The sequence below is a fragment of the Eucyclogobius newberryi genome, unplaced genomic scaffold, assembly GCF_026437365.1.
Source record: "Eucyclogobius newberryi isolate DKJ021-1_F unplaced genomic scaffold, fEucNew1.0.hap1 SCAF_11, whole genome shotgun sequence".
Lineage (NCBI taxonomy): Eukaryota > Metazoa > Chordata > Actinopteri > Gobiiformes > Gobiidae > Eucyclogobius > Eucyclogobius newberryi.
This window is the reverse complement of record NW_027315735.1, coordinates 35,870,818-35,890,380: the sequence shown is the minus strand read 5'-3', so window position 1 is coordinate 35,890,380 and position 19,563 is coordinate 35,870,818. Positions and strand designations below refer to the sequence as shown.

At 49.0% G+C, this 19,563-nt stretch overlaps 1 protein-coding gene across 1 annotated transcript; it reads right to left on the bottom strand.

Annotated features, from left to right (window-relative positions):
* Window positions 1-2,112: 2,112 nt before the first annotated feature.
* Window positions 2,113-18,756, bottom strand: g3bp1 (GTPase activating protein (SH3 domain) binding protein 1). The gene is made up of 12 exons (XM_072440030.1): window positions 18,622-18,756; window positions 14,205-14,321; window positions 12,553-12,634; window positions 10,323-10,496; window positions 9,130-9,220; window positions 8,187-8,283; window positions 6,976-7,207; window positions 6,222-6,326; window positions 6,010-6,124; window positions 4,510-4,635; window positions 4,329-4,438; window positions 2,113-4,021 (listed from the first exon to the last, which is right to left on the bottom strand). Exons 2-12 carry the CDS (start codon window positions 14,297-14,299, stop codon window positions 3,782-3,784), a joined length of 1,467 nt encoding a protein of 488 aa, XP_072296131.1. The 5' UTR covers window positions 14,300-14,321; window positions 18,622-18,756; the 3' UTR covers window positions 2,113-3,781.
* Between the last annotated feature and the right edge of the window lie 807 nt (window positions 18,757-19,563).

The following is a 19,563-nucleotide window of genomic DNA, read 5'->3' as shown; positions in this document are numbered from 1 at the left end:
GTTATATATTAACTTAATTTACACTGTATTTTGTCTGATTTTATCACTTTCCTGGTTTGTATTCATTTGTTTTGAATGATTAACGTACAGAAATAAATCCACTGCTCGCCATTTCCCCGATTTGGCGACTGGAACATAGAAACGTCTCAAGAGTTACGACAAATGGATCATAACTCTGTGCAGTTCGTTTCGTGACAGTGGGATTTTACACAAACACATCCGCCATGATGAGTCTGTCGTTAAGGCTCTGGAAACTCTGATGCTAACGCTAACTGCTGCACCTCCGGCCACGCCGCTGCAAAACTAATTAAGTTTGCGGACGACGCCACCTTCGCCATGACGACGACACCACCCTCATCGCCATGACACCACCACCCTCATCGCCATGACGACACCACCACCCTCATCGCCATGACGACACCACCACCCTCATCGCCATGACACCACCCTCATCGCCATGACACCACCACCCTCATCGCCATGACGACACCACCACCCTCATCGCCATGACACCACCACCCTCATCGCCATGACACCACCCTCATCGCCATGACACCACCACCCTCATCGCCATGACACCACCACCCTCATCGCCATGACACCACCACCCTCATCGCCATGACACCACCACCCTCATCGCCATGACGACACCACCACCCTCATCGCCATGACGACACCACCACCCTCATCGCCATGACACCACCACCCTCATCGCCATGACACCACCACCCTCATCGCCATGACACCACCACCCTCATCGCCATGACGACACCACCACCCTCATCGCCATGACGACACCACCACCCTCATCGCCATGACACCACCACCCTCATCGCCATGACGACACCACCACCCTCATCGCCATGACGACACCACCACCCTCATCGGGCTCATCTCGGACGGGGATGAGTCCGTCACAGGAGGTGGAGCGGCTGGTGCAGCGGTAACAACCTGGAGTTCAACGCCCAGAAGACAGAGGAGATGATCGTGGACTTCAGGAAAGTCAGTCACAATCGCCCCTCACCAGCTCTGACTCCATCTCCACCGTGTCTGCACCACCACCATCACCTCAGGTGGAGCCACCATCTGCTCCTTCATCAAGAAGGCCCAGATGTACTTCCTGCAGCAGCTGAAGAAAGCAAAGCTGCCAGCGAAGATGATGGTGCAGTTCTACACGGCCATCATTGAGTCCATCCTCACCACCTCCATCACCTCCTCCATCACCTCCTCCATCACCTCCTCCATCACCTCCTCCATCACCGTGGGGTACTCTGGAGCCACAGCCAGGGACAAACAGAGACTGCAGACTTCCATCTCTGCAGGACCTGTACGTCTCCAGGACTCTGGGACGAGCAGGTCTGATCCTGACCCTTCTCACCCTGGACATGGACTATACGAGCCACTCCCCTCAGGCAGGAAGCCACTCCCCTCAGGCAGGAGGCCACTCCCCTCAGGCAGGAGGCCACTCCCCTCAGGCAGGAGGCCACTCCCCTCAGGCAGGAGGCCACTCCCCTCAGGCAGGAGGCCACTCCCCTCAGGCAGGAAGCCACTCCCCTCAGGCAGGAGGCCACTCCCCTCAGGCAGGAGGCCACTCCCCTCAGGACCAGAACCTCCCTCCTTAAGATCAGTTTCTTTCCCTCTGCTGTTGGACTCATGAACACGGCCTAAGCAGCTTCACTCACTGTCACTTTTTATTGCACTACATATGTCCATTTTCAAATTTATTAACCTATTCTTAATATCCGGTAGTTTTTATTTTGATATTCAGTGTTCAATGTCTTGTTTTTGCTGCACAAAATCACCAGGACAAGTTAACTGTGAATTTTGTTCATTGACAAATGACAATAAAATTCTGATTCTAACACGGAGCTAAAGTTCTGACATCGCTTTATAAACACTGGGTTTATACATTCACTTCATTTAAAAACTGTCTTTTTTCTGGTTTACAACACGCGACACATCGACCGAGCTAATCGTTCAGAGGACTGTTGCTTTTCAAACCCCGCCCCCAAAGAACTGAGAAGAGACAACGCTTTAAAACAGTAAATCACTTTTAATTTAGTTCCGTCGTCAGCAGGCGAGCTCATTTTAAACGTGATGGCAAATGAAGTGCGTCAGTAAAAGAAGCCGAAAGACAAAAAAAAAAAAAGTTAAAAAAAAACGCCCCGGTCAGACGCGTCAAACGTTTAAACGAGTTTATTTTGTTTTACTCCAAATAAAAGCGCCGCAGCAGCTCGGCCGTTTGACCTGGAAGAATAAAAAGACCCGACCGCTGCTGGACACAAGGGGGCGGCGGCGATACACAGGATCGCCCAAGCAGTAAAGTTACACGTTCCTTTAAGAAACAGGAGTGAGAACGCGGAAAACAACAAACAAAACTATCCTCTGGGTTTCTAAAGCCCCGGTTCAAGTAGTATTCACCCTTTATGTTCTAAATTTGTTTTCAAGTTCAGCAAAGGTTAACAAAGACCACAAATGTTCAGGTAATTCAGGCGTCGGATAGGATAGGAAAGAAGACGTTCAAAAAACAGGTGGGAGGAACAAAGAGACGTCCGCCATCTTTGAGACTGGACGACGGCGGCGGCTAAGCTAACCGCTAATTAAAAACACGTGTATGGGGTGAATCGAGCGCGATGGGAGACTTCAGAGTCCAAATCAAGCCCAAACTCGGAACTACTTTCGAGTGCAATTGTCCGTTAGGTTCAGTCGAGCCTCGCCGTCGGGATGGGGCGGAGTTATCGAGTTTAGTTAAGCTTCAACTTGGGCTCGAGGGTTCAGATCGCGGTTCAACTATCCGCGCGTTTACGAGAAAGCAGAGCGCGACGTCGGGTTGAATTAAGCGTGAACGGGCGGGATTGGAAAGTCGGGTGTAGTCGAGCCCAAACTCGAGACTCACGAATGAGATTTCGCTCGGGTCGAAGTCCAAAAAGTACCGATAAAACACTTCTTTGTCTGGTTAACGCGGGACGAAGCGCAGAACGTCGAAAACGAAATCTCGGCTCGTGAATTCATACAGTGTCGCGGGGTTTACTCGAGTCGAGCGCGAGGATGTGACGTCCGGGTTAGTTCGGTCCAAACTCCGACTTGAGAGGCAGCGGCGTTTGAGTTGTCGCGGTAACACTCATTTCGGTTGCGGAGCGGAAACGTCAGTCGGTTGAGTTAAACTTGACCATCGGGTTCGGTTGGGGTCCGATCGTAGCGGTTGGAAGGACGCTGCAGGTTGTGAAATGTGGTTCGGGCGTCGCTCAAGAAGAAAGTCGAGGTTTTGAGTCGAAGATCGGGTTCAGTCCAAACTCGTTCTTCCGGTGGTCGACGCCCGCTCGGTGGCGGAGCAGGGTTTAGACGAGCTCAAAGTCGAAGAACAGTTTGAGGAAGCGGAGACGTCGTGGAGTCGGGTCCGAGACTCCTGGATCCCGGCGACGACTTCTGAAAAGGCGGAGATTTTGAGGGCGGAGGTTTTGAAGGCGGAGGTTTGGTCGAGTCCGAACTTGTCGTGAGAAAGAAACGAGGGAAGATAAAACGGTCTGGATCAGCTTGAACCAAACTTGAACTCAAGGACAGTCCAGTTAACACTTTATCTGGTTGTAGAGGAGATGTCGGGTTAAGTTAAGCTCAAACCTAAACTCGTAGGTCGACTTGACTTGGAGAACACTTTGTGGAGAAATGGGGGGCCGTGAGGTCCGGTTGAATCCGGCCCCGGGGCCTCCTTGTCGCTCCCGGCTTTAGTCTTGAGTCCAATCGTAGCAGTGAAGTAACTAAAACTCTAGGTGGCGCCGGCGGCTCACTGTCGCTGAGCCGAGTACCGGCCTTCGCTGGGTCCAGCCCCGCGTCCGGCGCCGAAGCTGGGTTTGGGGGCCATGCCGCCCCGGGAGCCCGGGGGACCTCGAGGACCTCCACCGATCCGGGGGCCGCCCGGGCCGCCAGGACCCCTGGGCCGGAGGTCGCGCCGCTCGCCCTCCCGCACCGAGCGAGTCTTCTTCTCCTCCACGTTCAGGCGCACGTCGTTACGGAACTTGATGGGCTGAAACGAGATGGACAAAGAGGTCAGGACGGAGGGTTAGGGTGGAGAGGTCAGGACGGAGGTCAGGGTGGAGAGGTCAGGACGGAGAGGTCAGGACGGAGAGGTCAGGGTGGAGGTCAAGATCTTTCTGATCCTGCAGTAAATGGTGCTGCTTATGGTCATTTGGAAACCTGAGGTCCACATTTGAGCCACACAGAAGAATAAACTCGACATTTAGACAGCTCTTTGTGATACGTTTCCAAGAGGTTTTCCCCACAGCTCGCCAGCTCAGCGGCGGCGGCTCACGGTTCCGGTTCAAGGTTCTCACCCTGTTGCCGAGGATCTTCTGCACTGGCTCGGCGTCGTCAAACACCACAAATCCAAAGTTGGGCAGCTTCCCGCCGCTGTTGATCCTCAGCTCCAGCACCGTCCCAAACTCTGCAGACACGAAACACGGGTGAACATCGTTTTGAACCTTCCATCAAACGGTTTAAATGAAAAGTTCTTACGCTCAAAGAACTCCTTGAGCTCCTGCTTCTCCACGTCGTGAGGCACGTTCCCCACGAACAGCTGATGAGCGTCTGGGTACCGCGTAGGCCTCCTGCCCTCGACCTCGCCCGGCTCGCCCTCTCGACCTGCAACACGCCCGACAAAAGACATGACACCCCGACCTACAGAGACATGACACCCCGACCTACAGAGACATGACACCCCGACCTACAGAGACGCGACGCCCCGACCTACAGAGACACCTACAGAGACGCGACGCCCCGACCTACAGAGACACCTACAGAGACGCGACGCCCCGACCTACAGAGACGCGACGCCCCGACCTACAGAGACGCGACGCCCCGACCTACAGAGACGCGACGCCCCGACCTACAGAGACGCGACGCCCCGACCTACGTCCCGACCTACACAGACGCGACGCCCCGACCTACAGACGCGCGAGGACCCGAGACGCACGCCCCGACCTACAGACGTGCGAGGACCCGAGACGCGAGCCCCCGACCTACAGACGCGAGCCCCCGACCTACAGACGCGAGCCCCCGACCTACAGAGACGCGCGAGCCCCCGACCTACAGAGACGCGCGAGCCCCCGACCTAAATAGACGCGCGAGCCCCCGACATACAGAGACGCGCGAGCCCCCGACATACAGAGACGCGCGAGCCCCCGACCTACAGAGACGCGCGAGCCCCCGACCTACAGAGACGCGCGAGCCCCCGACCTACAGAGACGCGCGAGCCCCCGACCTACAGAGACGCGCGAGCCCCCGACCTACAGAGACGCGCGAGCCCCCGACCTACAGAGACGCGCGAGCCCCCGACCTACAGAGACGCGCGAGCCCCCGACCTACAGAGACGCGCGAGCCCCCGACCTACAGAGACGCGCGACGCCCCGACCTACAGAGACGCGACGCCCCGACCTACAGAGACGCGCGAGCCCCCGACCTACTGAGAGACGCGACGCCCCGACCTACAGAGAGACGCGACGCCCCGACCTACAGAGACGCGACGCCCCGACCTACAGAGACGCGACGCCCCGACCTACAGAGAGACGCGACGCCCCGACCTACAGAGACGCGACGCCCCGACCTACAGAGACGCGACGCCCCGACCTACAGAGACGCGACGCCCCGACCTACAGAGACGCGACGCCCCGACCTACAGAGACGCGACGCCCCGACCTACAGAGACGCGCGACGCCCCGACCTACAGAGACGCGCGACGCCCCGACCTACAGAGACGCGCGACGCCCCGACCTACAGAGACGCGCGACGCCCCGACCTACAGAGACGCGCGACGCCCCGACCTACAGAGACGCGCGACGCCCCGACCTACAGAGACGCGCGACGCCCCGACCTACAGAGACGCGCGAGCCTCCGACCTACAGAGACGCGACTGAAATGACTGACTAAAGTATATTGACATATGACAATAAGTATTGCAGTATTAAACCAGTGTTTGATCCTGCCTGAAGAGGGAGGATGGGAGGGCATCTGACTTACCCGGTCTGGGTCTGTGCACAGGTGGAGCTCCTCCAGGCCTCTGCTCCCTCGGCCTCTGGTCCCTCTGAGGTCTCTGCGCCGCGGTCTGAGACTCGGACTTCACCTCGGCTCGCGGCTGCGGCACAAAGGAAACGTTCTGTCATTTAAAATGGGTTTATGACCTATGACCTGAGCCTGGGAGCCTGAGCTCGGGGGTAAAACGGGCGGAGTACCTGTGTTGTGGGCGGGACTTTGACGACATGTGGGAGGGACCCTGAGACTGGAACAGCGCCACTCGGGGGAAGGTTTTTACTGGTCACCGACGCCCACGAGAACGGCTGGAAGGGGAGGAGCCAAAAGGTCAAATTTAACACGTCATAAAAACATGAAAGTCTGATATTTTATGGTTTTATAGGATTTAAAGCGCACTATGGAACTTTTCCAGTGTTACAGCCCTTACATAACATGATCCAGTGTTTATTGTGAATTTTAGCTGCAACTAATGATTATTTTAGTCACTTTATTTAGTTCCAGTCAGCGATTATTTTTCTATTTACCAAATTATTGCAAATTTAAATTTTTTAAAAACAGTTTTAACAGAATAAAGGAATAAAAATGAAATACCATTGATGAAGTAATTGTTCATTGTTTTTGACACCGTCTGTTATGAACGGTCTTTGAGTTTTGATGATAAAAGACTGATTGTTTTATAAGTCAATTACCGTATTTTCCAGACTATAAGTCGGACCAGCCAAAAAATGCATAATAGAGAAGAAAAAAAACATAAGTCGCTCCGGAGTATAAGTATATAAAGTATAAGTATACGTCGCACCCGGGCCAAAACTATGAAAAAAGGTGCGACTTATAGTCCAGACAATACGGTAATCATAATTAGTCACAGATTAACTGCTGCATCTTCAGTCTGAACGTGGTAAACACGACTTGGGGCGTGTCTGTGACGGGTTAACTCTCTTAAAGGGGCCGTACCCTGTTCTCCTCGGGGGCGGCTGTGGCGGGCTCGGCGGCGGCGGGTTCGGCGGGCGCGGCCGTGGGCGTCGGGCTCTTCTCCGTCTCGTCGGCCGAAAGCGCGTCCGTCTGCGCCTCCAGCAGCTCCGCCTTGACCTCCCCGGACTCCTCCTCCTTCTCCTCCAGCTCCGCCTCTGGCTCCGGGCTCACGGCGACGCCCTCGTCCTCGTCCCCGGGCCCCACCGGCTCGGAGCTGCGGGTCACGGGGCAAAAGCGGCTCGTCAAGAACTGTCAGAAGTCTAGAGATGGTTCTGTTCTAAATGTGAGGCAGGTTTCGGATCATAAACGCTGAACGTTCACGTCGTTTTGATGCGTTTCCTGCTCCGTGCGAGTCGTCTTCTCTCACACGTGACGCGCTCTGGAGTCACTTTATGATCCAGATAACAATTAAAGCTAGACGACAATTATCTCAATAATCTGTCAGTTACGATTAACTTTAAAACATCGCATTATAATGATTACGTTTAAGTCGAATTGCATTTAATCTTTTTTTACATTCAGGGACAATTTTAACAAAAAGTTCAAATCGAAACAATTTCTCCAAATCTGGGCCTGACTTCTGGAAACACTTTATAATTACTACAACTTTAAAAAACACTTCAATAGAATGTTTTATGCTTTGTAACTGAGAGGTTAGAGTATTAAGTTACGTATTTTCCAAACTATAAGTCGCACCTTTTTTCATAGTTTTTACTTATATTTATACTATGGAGCAACTTATATAATATTTTGGGTTTTTTACACTGCATTTGCGGAAAATACGGTAATGACTTTGTTTGTGCTTAATTAATGTAAAAGTGCAGTTATTATAAGGAGTTATTGGAGATTTGAGGCAGATTTGGAGAAAAGAGTTGTCATTATTTGTGATGCAGGTTTTGATTGAAGGGCTCTTTTATTTAATGATATATTTTTAGAGAACAACAGTGAAATCTTTCATCTTCTCATTCTCGTGGTCCGATATGTGACTGTTCAGAACGTTTGATTGTGTAAATCCGCTCACAAATGTTAAATTGGACAAAAACGGCCATTATTAAACATACATTTAGTTATCATTTTTGGATGTTAAATTGAAATAGAAAGTCTTAATTTTGCTTATAATATTGTCCCGATGATGATCTTTTGGTTCTTACGGATCGACCTGATCATCTCTACTCCACAGACGCGGTTCGTACCAGGGGTTTTGGTCGTAGTACTGGGCGGAGTCGTCGACGGCGGCGTCGTCCGGAGACGGGACCCTCTCCTCCAGCTCCTCCACCTCGTCCTCCGACTCTAAACACCACAACAACACAGACATTACTGCCCCCTGCTGCACGAACAGAGCCACTGCAGCGCTTCACAACACTCCTCAAACACAACACAGACATTACTGCCCCCTGCTGCACGAACAGAGCCACTGCAGCGCTTCACAACACTCCTCAAACACAACACAGACATTACTGCCCCCTGCTGCACGAACAGAGCCACTGCAGCGCTTCACAACACTCCTCAAACACAACACAGACATTACTGCCCCCTGCTGCACGAACAGAGCCACTGCAGCGCTTCACAACACTCCTCAAACACAACACAGACATTACTGCCCCCTGCTGCACGAACAGAGCCACTGCAGCGCTTCACAACACTCCTCAAACACAACACAGACATTACTGCCCCCTGCTGCACGAACAGAGCCACTGCAGCGCTTCACAACACTCCTCAAACACAACACAGACATTACTGCCCCCTGCTGCACGAACAGAGCCACTGCAGCGCTTCACAACACTCCTCAAACACAACACACAGACATTACTGCCCCCTGCTGCACAAACAGAGCCACTGCAGCGCCTCACAACACTCCTCAAACAGGGATAAAAACAAGCTTCACTTCCATCAATTAACAATAAATGATAAATAAATTACTGGACGTGTATTAATGATAAGCTGATGAGCTGCTAATGATGAGCTAATGATGAGCAGCATTTTGACAGAAGAAATTAAAATACTGTCATTGTGTGTTTTCCCAGTATGATGTCATCAATCATTGCTATTCTGGGATAAAATGTGTATAATCTTCGGCTAAACTTGAAATACATTCGTCTTAACTACACGTTGACTTCAGAGTCCCGCCGCGCTCACCTTCCGGGGCGTCCGAGTCCGAGTCGGCGAACACTTCGTCTTGGTAACGGAACACGTCGTTGTGAACGTAGAACTTGTTTGCCACGGTTCCCTGGAAAACGGAAAGAGGATTTAAGCAATTTAAGCTTTTTTCATAGTTTTTGCCGGGGTGCGACTTATACTCCAGAGCGACTTATGTGATATTATTCGTTATTTTCACCCTGGCAACCACAAGCGGGCGCTCTAAGCGACGAAGAAGAATCTGCACTTCCTCTGGAGTTTGTGGAGTTGTTTAGAAGTGACATTCTTATATGTGATAGAAGAAGAATTCAGTGGATTTAGTGATTTGGGGTAAAACTGATGCTTTGCTAAACTTGTTAGCATGTTCTTTATGCTATAGTTATCTGAATAACTGTTCATATGTTACGTTAACATACCAGACACTTACCACAGTTCTGTCTGTGCCTCATGTAGCTGAAGGTGTTAGCGTTAGCATACGTCATGTAGCTGAAGGTGTTAGCGTTAGCATACGTCATGTAGCTGAAGGTGTTAGCGTTAGCATACGTCATGTAGCTGAAGGTGTTAGCATACGTCATGTAGCTGAAGGTGTTAGCATACGTCATGTAGCTGAAGGTGTTAGCGTTAGCATACGTCATGTAGCTGAAGGTGTTAGCGTTAGCATACGTCATGTAGCTGAAGGTGTTAGCGTTAGCATACGTCATGTAGCTGAAGGTGTTAGCGTTAGCATACGTCATGTAGCTGAAGGTGTTAGCGTTAGCATACTTCATGTAGGTGAAGGTGTTAGCGTTAGCATACCTCATGTAGCTGAAGGTGTTAGCGTTAGCATACGTCATGTAGCTGAAGGTGTTAGCGTTAGCATACCTCATGTAGCTGAAGGTGTTAGCGTTAGCATACGTACACCTATTCACCATGTTCTCTCACTGTTATTATTTTGAACTGCATTTACAGATGAAATGTCTGTTCTTGGATTTTATTAAATACATTTCCCCCAAAAATGCGACTTATACTCCAGTGCGACTTATAAATCCGTTTTTCTTCTCTATTACGCAGTTTTTGGCTGGTGCGACTTATACTCGGGGAAAATACGGTAACTAAAATGTGAAAGAGCTGCTGGACTCTACCACACATAACTGCTCCACGTTCATCAGAAGTGCGTGAGATAAACGGCGGCCTCCTGCGTGACACAAACCCACCTCTGGCGCGAGCACAAACGTCTGCATGAACTTCCTCATGGGCTGCATGTTGTTGGACAGCTCGCCCATGACCTGCACGACCACGCCCTCGTTGAGCGTGGCGTGCGCGTCCACGTGGCGGATCTTGGTGTGGCAGTCCCTGAAGCTCAGGGCCATCACGCGCTTGTGGATCTCCTGCGGAAACAGAAACCAAAGAGGCCGGCGTTAACGAGGCCGCGACAGACGGTTGCCTCGGGAACGTGAAAACCACTTTGGGCGAGTAAAGCGGGGGAAAAGAACCATCGGAAGTACAAAAGGGTTAAAAGGGCGGAGTTCTGTTTGACATGATTTCTTCACACTTTTGAAATTAATTAAAAAACATAATATTGCGCATCTTTTTGATCCTTTGTGTACTTTTAACTGTATGTCATGTGCTTGTACGTTAATACATAATTAAATACTGATACTATAAACTGCAGATAATTTAGTTATTTTAGTTCATTTAAATCTATTTCCCGAATAAATAAATAACAAAAAGAACAGAATGAATTCAAAGCGCCCCCTACAGGTCGGACGACTCATCGAACTAAAACACAGTTCTGATTAATATTTAGAAGTTTGCTAAAAAATATAAAAAGGCTATGACAGAAAAGCACATTTTTTAAAAATGTATGTCAATCACACTAGGAAATTACCCAGCAAACACTGGGCCAAAACTCTTCTAATGTCACATTTTTTTCCATTTGACAAATAAAAATACATGAGCGACTTTTTTATTGAATTTATGTTTCGATCCAAAAAAGTTGATTATTTTGTGTAAATTCTGCATGAACTTTGACTGGAATGAGACTGGTGTGATGTCACTTCCTGTCATTTTCAACAGATTTCACAACGTTTTCTCCACAAATACCTGCTCGATGTACGACAGGTACAAATACACCGAATAAAGTCAGAAGTACAGAACCGTTAAATCATTGATACCGTGACGTCTTTGCTCATTTACATGAACTTAACACGTCCAAAAGTGTCGGCGTTTTAACTAATAAACTCGCTCCGAAATGTTTGCAACTCGTTTGTCCGTTTGACGGTTCAATTCTCTCCTGGACGCGTTTTCGAACGTGAACTTTGAACAGTCGCATCATTAAAACACAAACGGCGTGGACTCGCTCGTCAGTCGCCGCTCGTCAGTCGTCGTTCGCCCGTCAGTCGTCGTTCGCCCGTCAGTCGTCGTTCGCCCGTCAGTCGTCGTTCGCCCGTCAGTCGTCGTTCGCCCGTCAGTCGTCGTTCGCCCGTCAGTCGTCGTTCGCCCGTCAGTCGTCGTTCGCCCGTCAGTCGTCGTTCGCCCGTCAGTCGTCGTTCGCCCGTCAGTCGTCGTTCGCCCGTCAGTCGTCGTTCGCCCGTCAGTCGTCTTTCGCCCGTCAGTCGTCTTTCGCCCGTCAGTCGTCTTCCGCCCGTCAGTCGTCTTCCGCCCGTCAGTCGTCTTCCGCCCGTCAGTCGTCTTCCCCCCGTCAGTCGTCTTTCGCCCGTCAGTCGTCTTTCGCCCGTCAGTCGTCTTCCGCCCGTCAGTCGTCTTCCGCCCGTCAGTCGTCTTCCGCCCGTCAGTCGTCTTCCGCCCGTCAGTCGTCTTCCCCCCGTCAGTCGTCTTTCGCCCGTCAGTCGTCTTCCGCCCGTCAGTCGTCTTTCGCTCGTTTGTGCCAGTTCGCCCCTTCACTTCCGTCACGGGCCAGGCGGGCGTGGTCGGGGCGGAGCTGGACTTTTTCGCTCTGGCAAAGCTCAAATTGAGCCAGATCCTCGTCCTTGTGGGGACTTCTGGCACAGAGTGTAGCCTGCGAGTGACAGCGTCGCCGCGGTAACGTGCGCCGAGTGGAGGACGGACGCGACGCAAACAACGACTGTAGCTACGGCAGTTCAGCCGTTTTCGACAGCGTTGACCGTTAAAAACACGTTATTGCCCAGCGCTGACGAAAAGCATTTAAATTATATCAAAGAAAAATCACTAAAGTCAAACTAAAACAGACATTTGCATTAAATAATCTACAGAGAAATGTATATGTGAATGTTTTTGATGATCTTGATGTTATTTTGACACATAAATACGTCAGAAATGTGCCTTTAAAACGTTATATTTGATTTTGTGCTTTCCAAATCCAGTGATATGGGGAAAAAGCTCATTAAAGTAGATGTTTGAGGTTGAAAAGGTCAATTAACGACAGCACTTTGAACTCTAGATTAAGTTCTGGACGACACTCACGGCTTGTCCGTAAACGGCCTCCTGAGGTTTGCCGCTGCCGTCGAGGCCTCCGTGAACGTAGGACGAGTTCTTTCCGTAAAACCTGCGGGAAAACAGAACAGAACTGAAACAACGGGCGAGCGGCTGCAGACGATTTTAAACTGCAGCGGTGGCTTTTGATTTGTCCGTTTATATCATCCAAGGGTCGGGAAACTAATGGAAATACGAGCGAGATCACGTCTGATCGTTAATCGAAGTTGCCGATCCTCAGTCTGTTTAATTGTGCGGTCTGGAGCAGAAATCAGACTTTAAAAGAATAAGTCACATGTTAAATGACTCAGACTAAGGCTTTGTGAGTCTTAAACAAGTTATAAAGACGAGATAAAAATGCACAAAACATGAACTGAAGACAGTTTCTCATGTTTGTTCTAATTAAGACAGTTTTACTTGAAAATTCTAAGTTTAAAATGACAATCACAATCATGTATTAGCATTTTCTCACACAACTCGCTCTGTACAGACGCTCAGTAAATGCTCAGTAAACGCTCAGTAAAGCCTGCGCGTTACCTGTGCAGAAGCTCAGTAAACGCTCAGTATAAGCTCAGTAAACGCTCAGCAAAGCGTGCGTGTGGCGTTACCTGTGCAGAAGCTCAGTAAATGCTCAGCAAAGCGTGCATGTGGCGTTACCTGTGCAGAAGCTCAGTAAACGCTCAGTTAAGCGTGCGCGTGGCGTTACCTGTGCAGAAGCTCAGTAAACGCTCAGTAAAAGCTCAGATAAGCGTGCGCGTGGCGTTACCTGTGCAGAAGCTCAGTAAAAGCTCAGATAAGCGTGCGCGTGGCGTTACCAGTGCAGAAGCTCAGTAAACGCTCAGATAAGCGTGCGCGTGGCGTTACCTGTGCAGAAGCTCAGTAAACGCTCAGATAAGCATGCGCGTGGCGTTACCTGTGCAGAAGCTCAGTAAACGCTCAGATAAGCGTGCGCGTGGCGTTACCTGTGCAGAAGCTCAGTAAACGCTCAGATAAGCGTGCGCGTGGCGTTACCTGTGCAGAAGCTCAGTAAACGCTCAGTAAAGCGTGCGCGTGGAGTTACCTGTGCAGAAGCTCAGTAAATGCTCAGTATAAGCTCAGTAAACGCTCAGCAAAGCGTGCGTGTGGCGTTACCTGTGTAGAAACTCAGTAAACGCTCAGCAAAGCGTGCACGTGGCGTTACCTGTGCAGAAGCTCAGTAAACGCTCAGTTAAGCGTGCGCGTGGCGTTACCTGTGCAGAAGCTCAGTAAACGCTCAGTATAAGCTCAGTAAACGCTCAGCAAAGCGTGCGTGTGGCGTTACCTGTGTAGAAACTCAGTAAACGCTCAGATAAGCGTGCGCGTGGCATTACCTGTGCAGAAGCTCAGTAAACGCTCAGTTAAGCGTGCGCGTGGCGTTACCTGTGCAGAAGCTCAGTAAACGCTCAGTAAAAGCTCAGATAAGCGTGCGCGTGGCGTTACCTGTGCAGAAGCTCAGTAAAAGCTCAGATAAGCGTGCGCGTGGCGTTACCTGTGCAGAAGCTCAGTAAACGCTCAGATAAGCGTGCGCGTGGCGTTACCTGTGCAGAAGCTCAGTAAAGCGTGCGCGTGGAGTTACCTGTGCAGAAGCTCAGTAAACGCTCAGTAAAGCGTGCGCGTGGAGTTACCTGTGCAGATAGTCCGGGGCCTGGTTCAGGAGCGTGTAATACTGTCGGACAAACTCTCGCCCGACCAGCTGGGCACTTGGCTTCTCCATCACCATCGCTTTGGTCGACGGAAAAAGTCTGGAAAACAAAACAAACACGTGCGATCAACGCGAGCGCATGAACGGTTTGAGAACGTCACGGCGCCGCTTTAGCCGCTGCTCGTTCTGGTGGAATCTGCTGGAGCGGGAGGAGGATTCCTGCAGTTTAGAGTCATAAAAACACATGCTTCAGCTTGTTCTAAACAGAAAAATGTCCAGAGCCGTTTGAGACGGTGGAAATGCAGATTAGACTTTGCTTCATGGACTCCAACAAAACCGCACACGTTTCCATGACTACCATCGTTCGGCTCACCACTGAAATCACGAGTATTTCAAACAATTACTACAACGCCGTCAAACTTAACCTGAACAAGTACAAACCGGATATTTAACAAGGTTTCTAAAATTGAACAGAGCAATAATCCTTAGTAGTTTAGTCTAATTATTGTATTTAGATTAACAAGGATTTATATGGGACTTTTAGGGATGTCAAGATTAATCAGTTAATTGATAACATTTAAAATCACAATAGAATCTAAAAACTAATCGTCGACGTAAAATATTATTCAATCAACGCTACAAAAAAGTAAACATTAATGTTTAGTGTGTTTATTGTGGCTGTTTTATAACAATAACTACTTCTGCATTCAGAAAGTTTGATTTCACAAACTAGACACGTGTTTATCCATCCACAACACAACCTCACACCACGAGCACACAGAACCACAAAGAACCTCACAGAACCACAAAGAACCTCACACAGAACCACAAAGAACCTCACAGAACCACAAAGAACCTCACACAGAACCACAAAGAACCTCACAGAGAACCACACAGAACCTCACACAGAACCACAAAGAACCTCACACAGAACCACAAAGAACCTCACACAGAACCACAAAGAACCTCACAGAGAACCACACAGAGAACCACAAAGAACCTCACATTTTATTCAAACTTACATGGGCCGTGTAATTGTCACTTAAACGGAACTGATTCAAGGTCTGACTCTTTGTAATAACTGTATAATAATAATAATAATAATAATAATAATATCTACACTTGTTCCTGCCGTAGTAAAGCACAAACAAACTAAAGACTTTATTCAGAGCGAACAAATATAAACTAAGTCTAAATCACTAAACGTTCAAGATTTTATTCATGTTTTAAAGCAAAATAAATTAAAGAGTTTGAGTTCAGGAAATCAACACATTTTGATTCTGTTTTGAAAAGACTAAATAAACTATAATTGGGATCAATCAAAAGTAGATAAAACACACATTGTCCAGCTTTAATATGAAACATGACGTACAACAAACGCTCGACTGATGAACGGAAGTGACTCGTGCAAATATTTGACTCACAAATGATTTATTCTCACTGTGAAGTTAATGCAAATACTAATTATGTTTCGTGTCGGGCTCTAACGTCCCACGAGGGAAAGAAGACTCTGCTCTCAAAGTGTTGTCAGCTACAATATATATATATATATATATATATATTTAATATATATATTAAATAAATATATATATATATTAAATAAATAAATAAATATATATATATATATATATATATATATATATATATATATATATATATTAAATATATATATATATATATTAAATAAATATATATATATATATATTAAATATATATATATATTAAATATATATATATATATATATATATATATATATATATATATATATATATATATATTAAATAAATATATATATAGTTTTAGAAAGTAAACTAAGGATTTCCGTGGTTTAGTTTCTCATCTGTGCTGTAAATATTCATGTTCTCACAATAATCCATCGTTAGAAGTGTGAGCGACGTCGACAAACCGAAATAAACTGAATTAAAACTAATCCAAATGACAGAAAAATATAAAATAATAGTTTCATGTCAAGAACCAGGAGGTATTTCTGACTTTTAGAGGATCATTTTACGCAATCATGAGCCTCAATAAACAAATAAAACCATCATAAATGTGTAACAACTTTAACTCGATAAGAGCATCCGAGTGGCAGAGGTGAGAGTAACATAGCATGGGGGGGGCACAGCATGGCACGGGGGGGGGGCACAGCATGGCACAGGGGAGGGGGGCACAGCATGGCACACAGCATGGCACGGGGGGGCACAGCATAGCACAGGGGAGGGGGCGCAGCATGGCACACAGCATGGCACTGGGGGGCACAGCACAGGGGGGCGCAGCATGGCACGGCACAGGGCAGGTGGGCGCAGCATGGCACGGGGGGGGCACAGCATGGCACACAGCATGGCACGGGGGGGCACAGCATGGCACACAGCATGGCACGGGGGGGCACAGCATGGCACACAGCATGGCACGGGGGGGGCACAGCATAGGGGGCGCAGCATGGCACAGGGGAGGGGGCGCAGCATGGCACGGGGGGCACAGCACAGGGCAAGTGGGCGCAGCATGGCACACAGCATGGCACGGGGGGGCACAGGGGAGGGGGGCGCAGCATGGCACAGGGGAGGGGGGCACAGCATGGCACACAGCATGGCACGGGGGGGCACAGCATAGCACAGGGGAGGGGGCGCAGCATGGCACACAGCATGGCACTGGGGGGCACAGCACAGGGGGGCGCAGCATGGCACGGCACAGGGCAGGTGGGCGCAGCATGGCACGGGGGGGGGGGCACAGCATGGCACACAGCATGGCACGGGGGGCACAGCATGGCACACAGCATGGCACGGGGGGGGCACAGCATGGCACACAGCATGGCACGGGGGGCACAGCATGGCACACAGCATGGCACGGGGGGGGCACAGCATAGGGGGCGCAGCATGGCACAGGGGAGGGGGCGCAGCATGGCACGGGGGGCACAGCACAGGGCAAGTGGGCGCAGCATGGCACACAGCATGGCACGGGGGGGCACAGGGGAGGGGGGCGCAGCATGGCACGGGGGGGCACAGCATGGCACACAGCATGGCACGGGGGAGGGGGGCACAGCATTGCAGACAAAGACCACTCTGCGACTGTGGTGCCCAAACCCGGCCTGTCCCCCCGCTCCTCCCGGCACTGCTGGAGCTCCAAACGCCCGAGGCACGCGCGGGTTTTGTCGGGGAACTTCTCCAGATTCACCCCGGGGTTTGAGCGGCTCGGGACGGGGCTGACGCACGTGTCTGGACCCGGGTCTGGAGCGGGTTTCCTCGGGGCCCCCGGCGCCGCTGAACACCCAGGCCAGGTCAGAACACGTGCGTGGAAAGCGAGACGCGCGAGCCGGACCGGGATTGTGACGGTTTAAGAGGGAAAATGGCGATGGGAAAAGCGGTAAAGAAAGTCAAAATGGGAGGGAGAAAGTCACGACTGAACGTGGGTGAAGCAAATGGAGGCTCCAGAGGGTAAATCAGGCAGAGAAGGGGCCAAAACAACGAGAATGCACCGGGAAAACTGCATTAAAGCGGGCAATTAACGCGTAAAGTCCAATTATAACAGATCACAATCAGGCAAGAAATCAATAAATACTATATTATCTGTAAATCCGAGGTTAATTTTGCAAAGCTAGGATATGATTTGCAGATTTCACTACTTCATAGACCAATTTAACAACTGTATTTATGGCAAAAAGTGGAGCAAAAGCATAATACGCTTAGATTGAAGTAATAAATGAGATGTATATTGTTTTAAACAGTTGATATTACGAGCTAAATTGTGCTTTTTGTGGATCATTTCGGGAACAGTCAATTAACTCTTTGTGCAATTACATTTTTAAGGCTTTGTAGAGAAATTGTGCGTGTTTTTTCCCTGCTTTTCATGCGTAAAACTGGCGTGATAAACGTGTTTGGGCCCGTGGAGCCTCTGGAAGCAGGTCAGTCCCAGCGGTGTGCTACAAACGTGCAATGATTATGAATGAAATGGCAACGTTTTAAACACGTTTGACGTGGTTATAAATGGCAGTCGTAACCAGAGACAAACCAAAGTGAAGGTTTAACTATAGACGCCTCCAAAATAACTTTTAAACGCAACAAAAGTAGGTTTCGAGCCCGATGCTAACAGAGAAAATGCTAAGTAACGCGATCCAAAGTTGTAAAACAGCTGTAACTTTGCATTTTATTGCGACCGTTTCACTTTAAAGCAACATAAAAAAAGAGTTATTTAAGTAAACACTAAGTTACAAGCACATATTTTACATTTTCCTTAAGGTTTGTGCTGTAAAATCAAGAATGAGTAGAAGCTAATGCTAACCACGGCTAACTGCGTTTAGCCAGGCCCGACAAACCGACCCGATTACGGTGAAAAATACCACATTTAACAGTATTAAACCCGGGTCGCTTCAAAGATGAACGCGGGAAGATGCGATGGAACTTACCGGTGGTGTATTTATCAAAAAAGCGGATGGAAAAAGGGAGCGATTTCTACGTGAACCTCCGCGGCTCAGACACGAACGGCAGGACAACGTGCCGGAGAGGAAGACGCGCCGGTGCGGGATTCACGTCCGCCATTGCCTCCCGCCCACGCGAGAGGCTAGGCCAATCCAGAGCCAAGACCGGGGGCACATCGACCAATCAGATGCGGTTCAAGGGAGTTGCGCTGGGAAACATCTAAAGGGACGTTGTACTGGAGCGATGGTGCGGCAACTGCGGCGGCCATGTTGTGACTGTACACGTAGTTATAAGATAATAATAACTTATTTGTCCCACAATGGGGAAATGTCACTGTTGCAACACAGATTAGGTACAAAAGTATAATAATAAAAACAGATAACTTAGAAATAATTCTTATACTCTTAATAACACACTGTTATATGGAAGGAAATATTGCACCAGGGATTATTGACATTATGTCACAGTATTGCACATGATTATAAGATAAGATAAGATAAGATATAAGATAAGATGTTCCTTTATTGTCCCACATGGGGAAATTTCATCGGTGCAACGCAGGTAGATACAGAGGTAGATACAGAAGAACAGATCACTTATAGGAAGTCTGAAAAACACTTTCAGTAGAAGATCTCCTATAAATAAATAAAAACTCCCAATAGACAAATAAATAAATAAATACCATTGCATGTGATCACGACAGTAATTGCACATGAATATGTGTCACGACAGCACATAGATTGCACATGAATTTCACAGTAATTGCACATGAATTGCACATGAATTTCACAGTAATTGCACATATGACAGAATTGCACATCAGTATTAGGTTAGGTCAGTATTGCGACGGGATAACGTGACGATCTCTGGGTAAGACGACTGTTCTCCGCAGTTTCATGAGTTCCTCCTTTGTGGAAACGCGGTACGCC